This window comes from Paroedura picta, chromosome 11, assembly GCF_049243985.1.
Source record: "Paroedura picta isolate Pp20150507F chromosome 11, Ppicta_v3.0, whole genome shotgun sequence".
NCBI lineage: Eukaryota > Metazoa > Chordata > Lepidosauria > Squamata > Gekkonidae > Paroedura > Paroedura picta.
Window position 1 is genome coordinate 24,449,058 of NC_135379.1, and position 19,366 is coordinate 24,468,423.

Genomic DNA, 19,366 nt, shown 5'->3' on the forward strand with positions numbered 1-19,366 from the left:
GCTTGAAGATTAAAAGGGCAAGGGTTAACACTGAGCAAGAAAGCAGACTAGATCCAATTCACTGGAGAAGAATTACTTTGTATTAGACCTTTCTCACAGGGAAAGTTCAACTGTTTTCCTGAAGATAATTGGGAAGTAATGTTACACCTAAGATACTCAAGTCCCTTAATACTTTACTGAGAGCATTTCTTGATGGGCTGCTGTTAAGATTTTTTTTTCAATGGGAAGACAATGGAAATGGCTGCTACAGATACTATTAAGGCCACACTGCACAGCTGCATCTCACAGAGTTGCTAGCAATTGTGCTGTATAAAATCTGGCACTGTTGCTTCACCTAGCCAATGCTCACTTGGTATCAGTTTTAATAAGCATATGGCGTCCCTGGCTACACATTGTGCCTGTGGAGCATCCAGTGTAACCACTGCTCTCATGAAGAGACAAATTCTACAGAATTGTTAAAAATATGTAATTAGCACTGGCTACATCTCATTGTTACACACCAAAAGAGAACAGCTTCTCCTTAGAAATATAACAACTGGCCTCATTATACTGAAGAAAGCACTAGAGGGAGAGCATTTTCATCCCATTTTGCAATTTAATTAGAGAAACAGATGAAAACAAATGAAAATTGGTTCTTAATAGTAATAGCTGTAGTTACATAAACTCTTTTTAAAAACAACTGAACAAACAGTAGGGAATCCTGTTAATTACCTGCCATCAAATGTAATGATATGTGGGTCGGTAAAAGAGTAGCAGTAGGCAGAGGGCAAATCCTTCACAGTAACCTTCAGAAAAGAATGCAGATTGGACAATATGATCGCAGTAAGTAATTTGATTAAATGTGCTGATAAGGAATCTTTGATATAGAGACATATAGATCCAGATTTTAATTATTAAAAGTGGCTTAATTAACCTTAAACATTATTAAATAGTTAAACTGTATAATAAGGAAATCATAAAGCGATATAACCAAAACTGAATCCGGAACTGACACATACAACCAAATGGCTGTCCAAATGAGAATGAATCAGAATGGTTTAGTAAAAAACATTTACATCAAAGAATTCAAAGACAAGGGGAACCCATCAAAATTTCTGAGAGAATAATAGTTGTAAATATGTTAATTATATGTAAGGCATCTGAAGGGACTGAGGCAATTTATGAGAGCTGTCTTTCTAATGGAACTAATCTGTTTCCCCCCCTTAAATATATATATTTATTTAATTCCCAATGAAAACCCAAAGTGGTTTACATCATTGTCCAGTCCTCCACTAGGTTAAAAGAATGTGATTGGTCCAAGGTCACCAAGCAAACTCTGGTGATAACCTCCGGGCAAACCTTCTTTATCAGAGTTTTCTGGGTGCTTTGTTTTTGTATTAAGAGATTTAATATTTATTAGGGATGGGCCACTCTGAACCAAGCCCCAGACTAAGGGCCTTTTCGCACAGGGATCTTTGTTGCAAATTGTTTGCGGAATGAAAAATCGCCATTTAAAATAGTGGAATTCGTCGTTATGCATACCTGCCTTTGTAGTGGAATCAGTTGCGTTTTTTAGCGTTTCCCACAGGCTTCCGGTCTCGGCAGAAATCGCTAGAAAGGAAGCGCTATTGCCAAGCTCGTCCCGCCCCTGGCCGTCAAGCAGCCAATGGGCAGCCGTTAGCATGCTCCCAAACAGCCCCTTTCCCTTTAAGAAAGGTTTTTTTTAAAAAAAAACGACCCATAGCAACGAATCTAGGTAGATTCGTTGCTACGGAGAGACCCATCCAGCTGCCTAATGTGAGCTGTCGTTTGATTGTATGATCGTTTGCACGCTGCCTCGATAAAAAAAAAAATCCCCCCCCCCTTTCACGGGCCCGATTTTCGGCTGAATTTATTTGTAAAAAATAAAGGGACTTTATTTCAGCAAACGGGCTTTTCAGTGGTTTGTGCTTAGTGACTAAAGGTGAAGGACTGAAGCCAGGGAAGCCTCTAAACAGAAAGAGGCTCGCCGGTGCGTTTATCCCCGCTCGCTCGGAGAAAAAAAAATGGCGATCGCTTCGCTGGAAGTTTGGAGGAGAGAGCCAGGGGGAGGGACTTTGAAGAACCAGCAACAATGGTAACGCACAGGTCTTTAGCGCTACTGTTGCAGATTGGTTGCAGGAGTGTATCGCTATCCGGAGGGTGAATCCACTTTTCTGGATTCCCCTGAAAGCGCCACAACGAAGCGCTTTTTGCTGATTGGTTTCAGGATTGTTGCAGATTGTCTACGACGTCGTGGGTTATGGCAAATTAGTAGCGTTTCCAAATAGCAACCATTGTGCTACTTTGAAGCCGTGCGAAATGGCCCTAAAACTTTCCTGAACTGAGCCAGCCAGTTTGAATCCACCGTTTCCCAGGCTGCAGCTTGTCATGGCTGGGAAAGGGTGTGTTTGTGCCTGGGATGTGTTAAATGGCTAGCAGCCATTTGAGCCTAATAGGGGGCTGGTGTGCTAAAATAGCTGTGGGCCATTTCATGCACCCACCCTGCTCGGCTGTCAGGTTTAAATGGCCTAAAAAGCTAAACCAGGCAAAAGTTCAGTAAATATTTGAGGGCTATGAACAAGGACAAGTTTATGTCTGAACCATATGGGAAGGCAGAATAAAAATCTAACATAAATGCCGAATAAATATCCTATGCTGGAACCATATTTCAGTTTGAATTGGTTTTTCTCCAGTCACGAGGCTTTATATTTAGATTTCAATTTTACAGTTTTTGACATGCTTTGTTTTGGTGTAGATTACGGCTGTATATAATGAGACTTGAAACGACATCTCTTATATCTAAAGGCCATACTAGATTATATTATATCTCCATGTCTGCCACAGGGATAGAGCACTTTTTCCTGCCGTTACTGGGTTCTATCAACCCACGTCAAGCTTTGAAAAATGGTTTGGGCGAAGGGGAACAGCAACCCCTTAATCCCCCTGACCCATAGTTCCCAGAAAGATTACCCTCCCCAGGCAGCATTTTCAAAAGTTAAATAAAACAACTTCTAACCTAAAATGAAGCCACAACAGTATGGCAGACTCAGGAACACAATATTATATAGTTTGCTCCTTATGATATAACAGATGTAGTTTCAAATCCCATTGCTGCAATGGACTGTGGGATGCTTCAAACAAAATGATTCCACATGTACAAACCTTCCATCTCAGGTATCATGTAGATTATACAAAGCATGGTGTATAACCAAAATCCATATTTCCTTTTTTTAAATGATATGTTAGCAACATGTTAAGTTTATAGCAAGACACAGGCCAAGTCAGTTCCCCCAAGGGATAAACAGTGACTTCTCCCATAGAGTTACTGGGCAGTCCAGTGCAATAATAGTAATACATCATGCAGATCCGAATGCCATATACATGGTAAAACAAGTACTAGTTAAAAATGTACAAAGAATAATAACTGGGAGTGCAATCTTAAACAATGTTTTACCCTTGTAAATGTAATGAAGTTAATGGGCTTAAAACTGTTTTTAAAAAATGAATACCTGAATGCTTTCTGGCATGTAATTATTCCACAGAAAACTGTCACTAATGATAGGATCCACCACAATTCTGGTTACTGTGTCTCCATCTTGAATGAAATCAGACACAGCAGCAAAGTGAACACTAGCCTGGCTACAGGTTGTATTGTGGCAGGGATGCTGAAAGAGGTCCATATGGCAAGAAGACAGTACCAAGTTTAAGCTCTGCTGGTCTTTACCTGTTCCAAAGTAAGATAAGCCATTAGTGAGGTTTTTCTTTTACAGGATTTTGTCTTCTATAACTAGTGAATGCCAAATACACTTAGCAAAAACTGTACCAAGAAAAAGTGGAGGGAAGGAGGGATGAAAAAAAAATCCTAGGTCTGGAAAGGGCTATGAAGACTGCTAGTTCTACCTACTTTAGGGTCTTCCATATAGTTCCCTCTCATCACCCACCCTTCTCCCAGATTAACCCATATTGTCCATTATTATATATAGCAAGAGCAAAAAAACATAGTATCACACCACAGTGCCTGTAGGTAAGGAAGAGCAAAACAAACCAATGAACTTAGTTTAAGTGAGGCAAGCTCATGCTACCAAGGAACACTTCTTGGTTGCTAACCAATTTAATTTATTGGAGGATTTCAAACATGCCCATTCAATAGTGCCATTACAGGAGTAGGTGATTGTGTCTCTTCCCTCAAGTCCCTGGGCTGGGCCAGTGTCAAAATATATAATAATGTGACAGAGTGGGATAGCCACAGATCATCAAATAGGGAGAAAATAGATCTAGAGTCTGTTCAGCAAGCAAGCAAGAAGACAGACAGGGAGGGAAGAGGGTGAGATTGCTAGAATATCCATCTCACTCCAAAAGGGGGGCAAGATAGGGTTTCAAGGCAAGCCTCTGATGCTGATCTTCATTACCAGGCATATTCATATGGGAATTCAGGTTTGAAAGGTCAGGTTCATTATTTCCCTGGACTTCTGTTTCCTTCTGCTGATACTATATTAGTTCTTGGTGTCATCAAGACCACAACAGCATATCTACGATGCCAAGACATCTTAGGGCAGGGGTAGTCAACCTGTGGTCCTCCAGACGTTCATGGACTACAATTCCCATGAGCCCCTGCCAGCATTGCTGGCAGGGGCTCATGGGAATTGTAGTCCATGAACGTCTGGAGGACCACAGGTTGACTACCCCTGTCCTAGGGCATACTGTACCTATAATTTGCCACCACTATAAAGGTGGTCAGTCTAATGATGGATTAATCATCAAAACTCAAGGCACAAGCCATTTTTAAAAAGTTTAAAAGAAAGTTTCAAAGCAGCTATTACCTTCTTCTATTGTATTTAATTTTAATGAGATTGTGCAGTCATTTCCAAGCTGGCCTCCTTTCGGACAAGGAATGGGTATTTTGCTTTCTGCTGTCAGCCTATATTGCTTTCCATCTTCGGATATAGTAAATGTCTCAGGATGCAGCTAGCATATTAAAAAAGCATGCTAAGAAAGCAAGACATCTATATGGAATTATCTCACTGTCAGAGCTGTGTAAAATTTTCTGAACAATGTTTAAGGACTTTGCAGAACAAACAGTACAAAAAGGTACAAAAAAACAACAATCAATAATGCAATACCAAGAAAGGTGGACTATAAATAACACAAATAAAATTTTAAAAATATGCTACTTAATAAGTCCATATTTTAATGGGGAAATAAGTCCTTTACTGCGATCTTTGTGATTTTGCAAAAAAGATCCCCTGAAAAGAAAATTAAATTCCTCCAAATATCCCCAAAGGTTCAATACATATATTTTTGCACATACATTTTTTTGCAGAAAATGTTGTGTAATTTGTTCTCCATCTACTACTTTTACATGATACTAAACGGTAATGACTGGGGAAGGCATTGGCAAACCACCCCATATTGAGTCTGCCATGAAAACGCTGGAGGGCATCACCCTAAGGGTCAGACATGACTCGGTGCTTGCACAGGGGATACCTTTACCTTTTTTACAGTTCTGACTGTATGGAGGTAAAATTTCTCACTTGGCTAAGCAACTTTTAAAATTGGGAAATGCCCTGTTCTAGTAATTAAAAAAATTATATACCATCTCTCCAGACTACTTATTCAAATAGTCTCACAAAGTACAACATGATAAAATCATAAAGCAGCACAGAAATAATCAAAATTAACAAGTATTAAAAGCTCAGCCAAAAACATTTAGCAGCCTAAAATGCTTCCAATAAAACAATCAAGGAGATAGAAGCAGGCTGCAAAAACCAAATACTGTCTTTCAAAGCCTAATTAAAAAGAAACATTTGGTCTGGATCCTAAGAGAGAATAGGCTAGACAGCATTTGGAGCTCAACAGGGACAGCATTCTATAGGAGCCTCCACTGAAAAAGCCCTGTTTCTGGCTGCCACTTGCTTCACCTCTGCAGAGAGGAAAGACTCGTGAGAAAGATATTAACTGGTGCATTGGACAAGACAGGACAAGAGGAGATAATCCCCATTCTGGGCAGGGGTGTCAAACACATGGCCTGTGAACTGGAAAAGTCCATCCTGGCCTTTTATCCGGCCCACAAGTAACTGATACCTTTATTGCTAGATGACAGAGGTTGTGCATTATGTCCCTGTACATTCTCCCAGAGCTAATGACTAATGGGAAATGGAAGTGTGAGGATGGGCATCAGGGAGACACTTTAAGGAAATACTATAAAAACGTTAATGTTTTAAGCAGGTTTGTATTTTGAATAAAAATAGTATCATTAATTAAGTTTTCCTGTGTCCTCTACAATGTTGATATCTCCTGTACCTGCCAGTACATTTTATGGCAAACATTGTCAGGCCTGACAAAGTGACATTCATGTCAAATCTGGCCCTTGCATCAAATGAATTAGGCTACTCTGATTAAGGGACTTAAAGGTTGGAACTAAAACTCTGAATTATCCCCATAAATAGACAAGCAACCACTGCATATATCGTTCAGCTCAGGAATGATACGATCCTTATGTCCAATCCCAACCTACCTTAATTCCTGCAAAAAATTCCTTGCTCTCAGTGAGTGGGCTCTGCATTTCTGGTTTCTCTAAGAAAAAGGCAGAACTGCTACAGTAAATCTATAAAAAGAATAAGACAATACTGCATTAAAATCTGTATAAGTGCAACTCAATACTTATTTGTGGATCAACATAATCATATATACCACATCTACACAGATGAAAACATCCCCTCTCTATACTATAATCACAGAAAATAAGCATGTTAGACAAACAACCACCTAAGGCACCATGATTATTGTTCAGGTAAAAGAATAGCATACAAAGATGTTTCAACCCAGCCATTTATCACTTGATGTAAACTATTTGCCCTGCAAAGATTAATTTTTAGACTGGTAATTAGAGGGTAATTGAACTTTATCAATTTGCATAAACTTGAAACAGTAGAATAATATTTAAACATACCCTATCTCCAAGTCTGAGGTTTATACCATCCAATTCTAAAACTGAGAATGTTTGAACTGTCGTCTCTTGTCTCAGTTCTTCTTTGAGACCTTCAGGAGACAGTCTGGACCAAACCACAACAAAGCCCATTGAGGTGTTTGCAGTAGGTACATCAAAGGTGCACCTTAAGAAAACATTATCTTCAACTAACTCTGCCACAATTTCAGGAATGGTTGGAGGGGATGGCAATGAAAGTAACAATTGCGAAGGAGGAAATTGACCTAATAAGAGGAAGAAAAACAAGCGGGCAGTCTTAGTAACCTTTAAGAAATATAAATACCCAATTTAAATAACAAGGTAAAACATAAAAGGAGAAATGTTTTGGGAAATTCTATTAAAGAGCAAAGCCCAATAAATTAATTATCTGCAAGCCATTTCAGAAATATCAGCTTACTGACAGCCGTGTAGGCTGGATAAAGCAAAGCCTGTTGCTGTATACAAAATCCTGTATGTATATCCCATTGGGAACAAACAGTCTGAAATTAACATGTTATGCATAATAGCTATTCAACATACCCAAAGGTTATAATGACATTTTAAATGAAACAATTGCAGGTCTGGACATCACTGGAAATATAGGTATTTGTAGGACAAATTTCCCTTACCTTCTCCGAATTCTTCACGTGTTCTCTGCAAAATCCTGATAAAGAGGTAGAATTCTACTACTTCAAAAGTTTCCCAAAATTCCCATTGTAACTTCATGGCCCAAATTTTTCACTTTTGTAACTTGGTAGCCCAAGCCAGCAAGGTCATCTATGTGCAGGATCTCTCACATATATGTGGTGCTTCCAGAGTTGTTCTGTTTATTTCAGCAGAGGGACTGACCTATACAAACATTCATGTGTGTACGCATATGTGTAGGTGCATGAGCGTACAGATTATTAATGGAAGACAGATTCCTGAATGATTAATAATCATGATGACCAAAGGAAACTCCCACAATTGAAGACAGTTAATTTCCTGAATATTAGTACCAGGAGACTGCATCAGAGGAAGGCCTTGATCTCTATGCTGTCTGGTTCTCTGGAGCAACTGGTTACCCACAGTGTTAAACAGGATGCTGGACTAGAAGACCATGAGTCTGATCCACAAGGCTACCTCTGATATTCCACACATTTAGAAGAATAAGAAGCCCTGTCTGTGCACACAAGAAATTTAGCCATGCAATAGCTCAATACACATCAATAAGGTCAATGGGTGACACTAAAATTGCAATCAAATAAAATGGCAAAAAAATCCAACTCTAGAAATTCAAGGAATAAAATTTTATCACTATACAATGAGCTGCATTCTGCTCATCAAAACAGATTCCTTTTGGGTCTCTTGCTTCCTATGTCTTTGCACTTACTGAAGCTATATACTTTCAGTCAGGCTTTGCAATGTGGGAGGGGAAAGTTACCCCATTCTGATCCATCACTCATGATTTTGGGCAACAAAATTTGAGTCCAACGGCACCTTTAAGACCAACAAAGAATTATTCAAGCCATGAGGTGTGCATGCACTCTTCATCAGACAATGGAACAGGGATCATAATAGTACAGATATAAGGAGAAAATAAATTAGCAGCAAATTAGTAAACTTGTCATAATATCCTAAATATGCAGTATGATAATTCTCTGCTAGAAAAGCTAATCATTCCTTTGGGTTCAATTGTAGTTCACAAAAACATTGAGGAATTAAAAATGGTAACGTTAGTAATTAATGGCATTCACTTTCCCAGTTGTGAAAAGAAATAATTAAGAGACTAGTTGCTTGCCCTATCTGTCTGCACCCAAGCATGGAAGCATCACCACAAGCCGTGCTGAGTTTTTTAAATCTTGTCCTGAGACGAGAGGGTTAGATTCTAAATTACATTACATGCTACATAAATAACACTACAGTCAACTTGTCGTAAATAAAATAAAAAGAAGAGGGGATTGTAAGGAGTGTGGATATAAGAACTGAATAAAGTTAACATACATAGTAAGATAAGAAACCAACATCCCTGTTGAGTCCTGGAGATTCCATTGTTTTTAGTGTTGTAATAACTTGCAATTTCTGCAATCTCCCTTTTCCAGTCTGTTCTTGAAGTTTCTTTGCAATAAAACAACTACTCCGAGGTCCCTTACTGAATGTCCTGGAAGGCTGAATTGTTCCCCTACAGGTTTTTCAGTTCTGTGAGTTTTGATGTGTGACTTGTATCCATTAATTCTTTGGCGGAGGGTTTGGTGGAGGGCAAACAGGTCAACCCTCCACCAAAGAATTAATGGACACAAGACATCTTTTCACAACTAGGGAAGTGTCTGCCATTAATTACTAATCTTCACATTTTAATTTCCCCAATGTTTCTGTGAACTACAACTGAACCCAAAGGACTGATTAGCTTTTCTAGCATACTGAATATTTAGGATGTTGTGATACAGTTTACTAATTTGCTACTAATTTACTTTCTACTTACATCCGTACTCTTATGATCCCAATTTCATTGTCACTCCTTGAATAAATCTTTGTTGGTCTTAAAAGTGCCAGTGGACTTTGTTGTATTACTTCAGACCAACACGACTACCCACTTGAATTCATGATTTTGGGGCCATCTAATGTTACTCCAAAATGAAGAGGTACAAAACAAAATTCATAAATACACATGAGGCAATAAATTACACAAATTTCCCTTTTTGTTACAATGATGTTTTCATTTACTACTTGAACGTATTTCTTTACCTAAACAACAGCAATGATGTTTTAACATCTTTTAATAAGAAAGGCAACTTCATTTATTTTGATAAGCTCAAAATCAGAGAAAGAAATCAAACGCATTGCAAATGAATCCATTGGATCATCTCTCTAATGAGTGTGTTGACAACCAGTACAAGACACTTACTGCTACAGCTGGTTTGTGTTCCAGTGTCCCCAGCTTGACAGCCATGAGGTTCTGCATCAGAAATCACTAGAGAGAGAGAGATTCCTGAAATTAGTGAATCAACGGGAATATTTCTGTCTTGGAGTTAACTAACAATAATTAATTAAGAAGTTACACAACTGTTCTGGAAAAAAAACGAGTTCTATTAATTCCAGCAGAGGGACTAACCTAAGCAAGCATTCATGGAAGACAGGATCCTTAATTATTAAAAATTGTGAATAAGGGGAAATTTCTACAATCAAAAGTTGGTAAATCTGAATACTAATGGATCCTGTAGATCTCCTGGGAGTACAACTGGTCTCCAGACTACAGAGATCAGTTTGCTTGAGAAAATAGCTGTTCTGGATCAAGGGTTATATGACATTACAGCGCACTTGAGGTTCTTCCCCAGGCTCCACCCTCCAAATCTCTAGGAATTTCCTAAACCAGAGTAGGCAGATTTCCTTAAAGAAAGTTTATGCAAAAATAAATTTATTAGAAATGAACATGACATAGGATAAATTTTGTCTTGGTGAAACAGGTGTGCATCAGAGTACTAGGATGGATCCTACGGAAGATATCCACATATACCAGGCTTTCTCAACAAGGGTTTTATGAAACACTGAGGTTTCTTGACAGCCCTGGAAGGGTTTTCAGAATGAGTAGTTCATTAATTTTTAATATATTTGTTAAACATGATCATGTTGACCCCACCCCCAATAGCCAATGAACGCCCTGGAGGGTGTGGGAAGGAGAGGGGCCCCAGGTGAGCATGTACACTGTTATGCTTCCCAACCATATTCTGTACAATCCGCCACTTCTGGGGTTTCTCAAAGCCTGAAGAATGTTTCAGGGGTTTCTCAACAGTAGAAAAGTTGAGAAAGGCTGACAATAGTTCCTGCACTAGCAGAGTCACCAAAATTACTCTTCACTACTGCTTGACATAAGTGAAAGTAAAAGCAGACCCAGCTATCTTTTCCTCATGCACAAGTTATACCTCAAGATATGTCATCTGTTACTATGTCCAATAAAAATGATAGTCATGTGAACCACCTGTTGAACATTCCATTGCTCCCTATGCACACGTAATTTGTTAAAAATTATACTGACATACTATGTGTTGCTACAATCCAGGCACATGTATAAACTCTGCAAGTATATTTTCATTCCAAATCATGCAGATGGATAATGGCTGACCTTCTACCATTATTAACCATAGTAGGATTCAAAGCTACTACACAATATTGTTTTGACGTATCAGGAAAAAATACATCATATTATTACATTGGTGAAATTCTACATGGCTGACATTTGCTGTGTAACTTAACAGACCAGGCTGATATTTGCTTTGTAATTAACACAGGTCAAGCATCAATAATGCATGGCAATGCTCTTGCCTAAGCTTACCGTATCATGTTGGGAGCAGGAACAACTGTGCCCAAAAAGTGTATGAGAAAGATGGGTTTCCCAAATCAAGCTTAAAAGTAAGGGCTGGGTGTTCTAATAGTTCTATTTCTATGCTCATCTCCCAAACTATATACAAAGCCTGTTTCAAACCTTAAAGTTGCATCTCATTGATGCCAGTAATCAATGTCAGTAGACAACATCTCTTCCTAAGGAGCCACAATGTGGTATGCCGTAAAACAGCAGAAAGCTTTCTGGAATGTCACCAACTTAATCAACTGGTGGCTCCCACAGCAAGATTGATTAGAATTTGAGTCAGGAGCCTTTTGAGTAGGGGCCCCATATCTCTGAGACCTGACCTTGTAAGCCTTGTACAGACAGAACAGACATTTTACTTAAACTTGTTTTGAAGTGTAGCTCATAAAGGTTTCACTATATCGTTCTGAAGACACAAAAGGATGGAAGCCTCCACAGGTCATATGTGGCTTGCCATACATAATTTGAACAGATTGGGTAGAATGTGTCAGGGAGAAACAAGGCAACAGCCAGGGGATCCATAAAAACATTTTAATCAAAAGGGGTTCCTTGGGTTGCTACAGACTGAGAACCGCTGATTTAAAGTTTTCAGTGTGCTGTAATTTTACTAAACAGCCTCAAGCTTTTAAATTAAATGTATTTCTCACTTTTAAAAACAGTTCATTACTTTCAGTTTAAGACAGCAATTTGGCCTTCAGTTTAATGTAGTAATAAAATGTTTTCCATATCAAAATTGCTTTCTGCTATAAAAAGAAACAGTGTATTTTACTATATACATTTACTATTTCAGTAAATAAGTTGCATGGAATGATGAGAAACATTCGTATCTTTCACCATCTACTTTTTTCTTATATAACACAAAATCAATTAAATTATAATAATTTCATGCAGCATGTAAAATAAATAATTAAAAACTTGCTACATTGCAATGTTTGTGGTAAATAACTGATATCTCCTCCTGATAAAGAGCTTATTTCACTAATTTAAATTAAAGCAACAGACAAAACTAATTAAAAACCTTCCATTACTGCGAGTAAATCTTCTTTACTGTGAAATGTCCCCCTTCTCTGTTCAATCAGCATATCAAGAATAATTAATTCTTGTAAACGAGTCAGCAGTTTTCATCATAGAGTTGGAAGACATCTCAGGGTCATCTAGTCCAACCCCCTGCACAATGCAGGAACTCACAACTACATGCCCACCACACAGTGACCCCAATTTTATGCCTAAGTGATCCCCCCACCAAAAATCACCAGAATCCAGCCTGACCTGGAGAAAATTCACCTACCATCCCACAGTGGCAATTAGCAATTCCCTGGGTTTGCAAGGAAGGGCCACAAGAGACAAACACTGAAACCATTTCCACACAAGAAATTTGCCCCTAGACAACCTCTAAGTTTCTTTTGAAATGGCCTGAATTGCTGAATATTGTTTACAAGAATATTCTAGAACCAATGGCTGATTTTCTAACATTCTTAGGAGTGATTACACTTTTCTGTACATCAGCTAGGCTCCACTTCTATTTCACAGCACACAGTTCTGAAATTTGCAAGTGCTCTTTGTTCTATAGCTCATATATGACTCACTGAACATGAACATGGTAAGGAGTTGTTATTGGGGAACGCATATTGTTTCTCACAGCCATAAAAAATTTTTAAACTCCCTCCCCCACGGTAGTACATAGGACTCTCATTCATGCAGTGGTGCAGTTTGCCTTCAATCCTTTTGACATTTGCCAGTTCTTCTTAGTTCATGCCAATTACCTGCCGATGTTCTCATGTCCCCCAATACCTCCCTTGTACTTTTACAGCTATTACAGAAGGTACCTGTACGTTCTACTTGACTATGTATGGAACCATTATAAACAGCCCGGCAGCCACCATAATGCCACTCAGGACACCACAACAGTAGTATAGCAGATACCAATTCTGGCTACTAGAATTCCAGGATGGCAGTATTAGGTGCAAATTGGCAGATGGCAGAATACACTACTTAATTGCCTATAGCTTAGAGCACTGGTTCTCGACCTTCCTAATGCTGCGGCCCTTTAATACAATTCCTCATGTTGTGGTGACCCCCAACAATACAATTATGCAAGTGTTCTTTCACAGAAATTAACCCAAAACCGACCAATGGTGTGAAGATCCATTGTTCATGATTGTATATAAATTGGTTATAAATTGTATATAAATTGGCGGGCACCTTCAGGAGAAGTGGTAACAGTGGTGGTGCCTCCCCCAAGCCGCTTGCCCTACCGCGACCCCTGTGAAAGAACTGTTCCGACTCCCAAAGGGGTCCCAACCCCCAGGTTGAGAACCACTGGTTTGGGGAGTCTATGACTCGGGGAAAAGCTAGTGTTTGTATTTTATGTGTCAAAATGTACCCTACAGCAGCTGTCCCCAACCCCTGGTCCAGGGACCGGGATCGGTCCGTGGATCAGTCAGTACTGGGCCCGGCTCCTCCCCAGCTGCTGCCTCAGGGGCTGCCCTGCCAGTCTGCCGCCGGCTCACCTTTGGTACTCTCCAGCGGCCGCCATGGCTGGGGCTCCCCCTTGGCGTGGCACTGCGCAGCTGCTGCTGGCAGCACCCCCCAGCAGGCAGCGGGAAGTCAGGGACACTGGCAGGAAAGCAAGTGGAGCAGGGGCTCAGGCAGCGGCGACGTCCCTCCGCAAAAGACTACCCCCCTCCGGGCCTCAGTAAAATTGTCAAGTGTTGACCAATCCCTGGTGATAAAAAGGTTGAGGACCACTGCCCTACAGGGTTCTTGTAAGAATAAAATGGACAAGGGGAAAGAACTATTTATGCCACCCTGAGCACCCTGGGAGGGATAAAAATATACTGGATAATTAAATATCCTTTTTGGGTCCTTGGAAGCAGCCTATACACAAATACTCATTAGACTGCTTCACAGGAATTAGATTTCTTATGTGCACACAAATATACATAAAGCCATACGCATATATGTGTGTGTACACACATACATAAAACCCTAACGCCTAAACTCTAAACCCTAAAACTGTCACAGACAGTCATGCTAAATTTCTCTATAAAATTGTAGAAGTGCTTACCAAACCACGAGAAGAGACCAAATAGTTACAGGCACTGAAGGGAAAATAAAACATGTTGATATTTAGCAATTCAGCAACATACAGTTTCTCACCTTCTGCACAATATCCCATGCACCCTTGGGTAGGCTGGAGCAAGTATAAGAAGAAATCCCCACAGTTCCTCACACTAACAGGAATTCGGAAAAGGCAGCAGTCTTCTGCAGTGCTGAAGAAAAACCGCCAAGTGGCACAAGCTGTTAAGTGTTTGATTTCACCAGGTTGAGGCATGGATTCTGACTCTCCCAGAGATAACCAGACAGGAGCTTGTGTTCCACAATGATTCACCTTATACCACCAAAAGCAAAAAGAAAGGGGGGGAGGAGAGAAAGAAAAGAAAACAGTCAATTTCCCCACAAAATATTCATCAGCCAAGGCAGATAAATGCAGTATTAGAAACTAGCAAGAAAGCCCATTGCAACCAGGAATGCAATGGGCGCTAGGACCCAGGGGACACCAGGAGGTGCTTTTTTTTTCTGCTGCGTGGAGCTGTGAAAGGCTCCTACAGGGTTTTTTTTTTTCTGCTGCTTGGAGCTGGGAAAGGCTCCTACAGGGTTTTGTTTTCTGCTGCTTGGATCTGCGAAAGGCTCCTTCAGGGTTTTGTTTTCTGCTGCTTGGAGCTGCGAAAGGCTCCTACAGGGTTTTTTTTTCTGCTGCTTGGAGCTGTGAAAGGCTCCTGCAGGGTTTTTTTTTCTGCTAGCTCTCGTGGGCGTGCCGGCTTGGAGCTCCTACAGGGGTTTTTTTTCCTGCTGCTTGGAGCTGGGAAAGGCTCCTTCAGGGTTTTGTTTTCTGCTGCTTGGATCTGCGAAAGGCTCCTACAGGGTTTTTTTTTCTGCTGCTTGGATCTGCGAAAGGCTCCTACAGGGTTTTTTTTTCTGCTGCTTGGAGCTGTGAAAGGCTCCGGCAGGGTTTTTTTTTCCTGCTAGCTCTCGTGGGCGTGCCGGCTTGGAGCTCCTACAGGGGTTTTGTTTTCTGCTGCTTGGAGCTGGGAAAGGCTCCTTCAGGGTTTTTTTTTCTGCTGCTTGGAGCTGGGAAAGGCTCCTTCAGGGTTTTGTTTTCTGCTGCTTGGAGCTGGGAAAGGCTCCTTCAGGGTTTTTTTTTCTGCTGCTTGGAGCTGGGAAAGGCTCCTTCAGGGTTTTGTTTTCTGCTGCTTGGAGCTGGGAAAGGCTCCGGCAGGGTTTTTTTTTCCTGCTAGCTCTCGTGGGCGTGCCGGCTTGGAGCTCATACAGGGGTTTTGTTTTCTGCTGCTTGGAGCTGGGAAAGGCTCCTTTAGGGTTTTTTTTTCTGCTGCTTGGAGCTGTGAAAGGCTCCTGCAGGGTTTTTTTTTTCTGCTAGCTCTCGTGGGCGTGCCGGCTTGGAGCTCCTACAGGGTTTTTTTTTCCTGCTGCTTGGAGCTGGGAAAGGCTCCTTCAGGGTTTTGTTTTCTGCTGCTTGGATCTGCGAAAGGCTCCTACAGGGTTTTTTTTTTCTGCTGCTTGGATCTGCGAAAGGCTCCTACAGGGTTTTTTTTCCTGCTGCTTGGAGCTGTGAAAGGCTCCTGCAGGGTTTTTTTTTTCTGCTAGCTCTCGTGGGCGTGCCGGCTTGGAGCTCCTACAGGGGTTTTTTTTTCTGCTGCTTGGAGCTGGGAAAGGCTCCTTCAGGGTTTTGTTTTCTGCTGCTTGGATCTGCGAAAGGCTCCTACAGGGTTTTTTTTTTTCTGCTGCCTCTCGTCGGCGCGGCGGCTTGGAGCTCCTACAGGGGTTTTTTTTTCTGCTGCCTCTCTTCGCGCTAGCGGCGAAAGGCTCCTCCGGGGGTGTTTCTTTTTTTTCTGCAGCTTCTCGGCGGCTGGAGTCTTGTGTTGTGTTTGCGGCGGGGGCTTCCTTGGGGCCGGCCTGACGCGGTGAGAGACGCTTCGCGCCTCTCACCACGTCAGGCCGGGAGCAACTGCGAGCCGCGCTGAGCGCGGCTCGCAGTTGCTGGGGCTGGGAATCGGAGGGACCAATCGGCAGGCGCTTCGCGCCTGCCGTTTGGTCCCTCCGGTTGTCTGTCATGAGGAAGGGTCCAATCCAGACCCTTCCTCATCCCGGACACATCCCGCCCCAGAACCCCTTACTGTTTTATTTAGTCCGTGGCGCCCGCCCGCGGCGCCACGGGCGGTGTACAGATAAGGAATACTTTGGGACATATTTGGTAGCATAGGCCTGCCAACCTTCAAGAATACACAGCAAGCTGACTTTGATAAATATTCTGCTTTGCCACCTGCCTAGAACCAAAAAAAGGAAAAGTCTGTCATGTACCAAACATGACTGCTGGGTGGGGTATAACAGTTAAGTTAGCGAAGAGATGCTTGTGAGGCAGATGATCCTTATGATACCTAAAGGGATGCCACACACAGGATAAGGCAGATGCATTTTCATTCATGTAGGATGACAGGACTTGGACTAACAGATATAAACTACAGCAAAGGAGATTTCATCTCCAAGACCGTTGACGCACTGGGAACTTCACTGCCCCAGCTCCTGTGCAGGAGCACAAATTGGGGGCGGATGTGGTACACCGGGCCAAATGCTCCCCCATGTGGGTGTAGGAAGAGGTGGGGCAACCTGCCACGACTGAAACTCCAGCCTGCAGCCCAGCATGAAACCTCCAGTGCATAAACAATCTATTTGAGGAAGAACTTCCTGATGGTGATGGTAGATTCTACATAATTGGAGGGTTAAGTATTGATTGGATACCTACTTGTCAGCGATATTATAGCTGTAGTTTCTATATTGGAAGACTAGATGACTCTGGTGGTCCCTTATAACTCTTTCAATAAAAAATAAAACTTAATAGGCCTATAGCAGCAACTGAATTTCCAATAATGCTATTAAAGGGGGGAAAGTAACCCCCCCCGTGAGCAGGTATCTGTGAATATGCAAAAAAGCCTAGATAACGTGATTGCTGATGCAACATGCTGACATCTAAACATTATAGTTTATCCCACATAGACCAAAACCACTTGTAATTTTTCCATCATTGCTTGAGAGCAGAAATATGCAAACAGGATTCACAATATAGCAACAGGTTTTCCAGCACTGCGAAAGGAACAACTAACTGCAGCAGGCTGATAATTGCAAGTATGAACCATGTCCAATGCAATTAAAAAAAAATTCTACTAAACTCATTGGCTGACTATTTCATTTGCTGATTTGTCTTCCTCTTTGCAATCGTTACCTCTTATAAGTTAAAGAGTATACCAATACCTCCACGCACTTGGTAGGCATTTCAGCTTGTTTACCAAAAATTACAAAGCGATACCATCCTGCTGTCAATGAATGATCACATATTACGTCCTGAATAGCCGACTGCTGAAGCTGTGATGACTCAAAATTAACACTTCTGTATGGACTATGAAGAATCTGATGACCTCCAGACTGGCATTCTAGAGCAGAAGAAATATTAAATACATTAACATAAATAAACTACATGTTTTTATATTATCTAATTGTTTTTAAATATTTTAATTAGATTGGGTTAAGACTACAAATCATTACCAATGTCAGCTGCCAGAAATAGTTTGTTTTGTTAGGAATAAACCCACTAGATTCTATACGGTCATTAAAATTTCTTAGAGAGATGCCCAGACCAAAATTTGTCAAAAGGACTGTGAAGCTCATTGGGATGGCCAACTGTCTCTCCAAGCTCTTTATATAATCTGTTCCACTTAATATTTCTGGTAAGGCTTTGGAGGAGGAGCATGTCTCATGGCTTAAGTGCCACTCAGTGCTTAACTAAGGTGTCCAGATTGTCCCACTTTTGGAGGGACATCTGGGGGCACCTGGCAAAATATTGAAATTAATATATATATATTAATATATATTACAATACTATTTTTGTGTTCTACGCATTCTATGAAACTTTTTGTTGTTCCATATAGATCAAATTTTAAATCAAGACCCCCCCCCCCCCGGTCAATGGTGTCCCGCTTTACCAATGTTGAAACCTGATCATCATACTCTTAACACCCACTCAGGGCAGCTGTCCCACCCCTGATTGCCTCTTCCTCCAACTGGTTCACCTGTCTGTCCAGCAGCTAGCCAGTTGCTTTCCATTCCCTACCCCTGACCACCTGCACCCTTTCTAGGTCCTGCAAGGAGGGGGAGGCTGTCCATAGAGCAAATGCTGCCAGGGGCTCATGGGAATTGTAGTCCATGGACATCTGGAGGACCACAGGTTGACTACCCCTGATATAGAGGATGGAGCGGAGTTATTTTCTGTTACTCCAGAGGGTCAGACCAGAACCAGTGTGATGCAACTAATTCAAAATAATTTTCAACTAAACATCCAGAAGTTCCTGACAACAGTTCCTCAGTGGCACAGGCTTCCTTGGGAGGTGGTAGGTTTTCCTTCTTTGGAAGTTTTTAAGCAGAGGCTAGATAGTCATTTGATAGAAATGCAAAGTCTGTTAATTCAGGCAGATTGTAAATGGGTGGACAGAAGGGATTGTGTAGGTGGAGTGAAGGGATCGTGGCCATTTCCTGCAGAGTTGGACTAGATCAGTAGTCCCCAACCTTTTTATCACCGGGGACTGGTCAACGCTTGTCAATTTTACTAAGGCCCGGGGAGGTAGTCTTTTGCCAAGGGAGGTCGCCGCCACCGCCTGAACCCCTGCTCCACTTGCTTTCCCACCGGTGCACCTGACTTCTCGCCGCCCGCTGGGAGGCGCTGCCAGCAGCATCTGCGCAGTGCCATGCTGAGGGGGTGCCCCAGCCATAGCAACCACCGGAGAGCACCAAAGGTGAGCCAGTGGCTGAGTAGCAGGGCAGCCCCCAAGGCAGCAGCCAGGGAGGAGGAAAATGAAGAGCTGCGGCCCGGTACTCGTCCCCGGACCGGGGGTTGGGGACCACTGGACTAGATGACCTTGGTAGTAACTTCCACCTCCATGTTTCTTATATGATGTGTAAGATTGTGATTCCCAATGTCAGGTGGTTCCCAG

General features: G+C 41.6%; 1 protein-coding gene across 4 annotated transcripts in view; it reads right to left on the reverse strand.

The window, feature by feature from the left end:
* The window catches only part of VWDE (von Willebrand factor D and EGF domains), a 57,213-nt gene that overhangs the window by 35,884 nt on the left and 1,963 nt on the right, over positions 1-19,366 (reverse strand). For 2 of the 4 annotated variants that reach the window (XM_077304487.1, XM_077304486.1), the window contains exons 2-9: positions 17,634-17,812; positions 14,466-14,697; positions 9,849-9,914; positions 6,950-7,209; positions 6,515-6,604; positions 4,821-4,965; positions 3,510-3,724; positions 712-785 (exon numbers count right to left, since the gene is read on the reverse strand). In XM_077304487.1, coding sequence (XP_077160602.1) covers positions 712-785; positions 3,510-3,724; positions 4,821-4,965; positions 6,515-6,604; positions 6,950-7,209; positions 9,849-9,914; positions 14,466-14,697; positions 17,634-17,812 — 1,261 coding nt within the window. Of the gene's footprint in view, positions 1-711; positions 786-3,509; positions 3,725-4,820; positions 4,966-6,514; positions 6,605-6,949; positions 7,210-9,848; positions 9,915-14,465; positions 14,698-17,633; positions 17,813-19,366 lie in introns of those variants that run through there. The other 2 variants (XM_077304488.1, XM_077304489.1) reach the window with 2 other exon arrangements.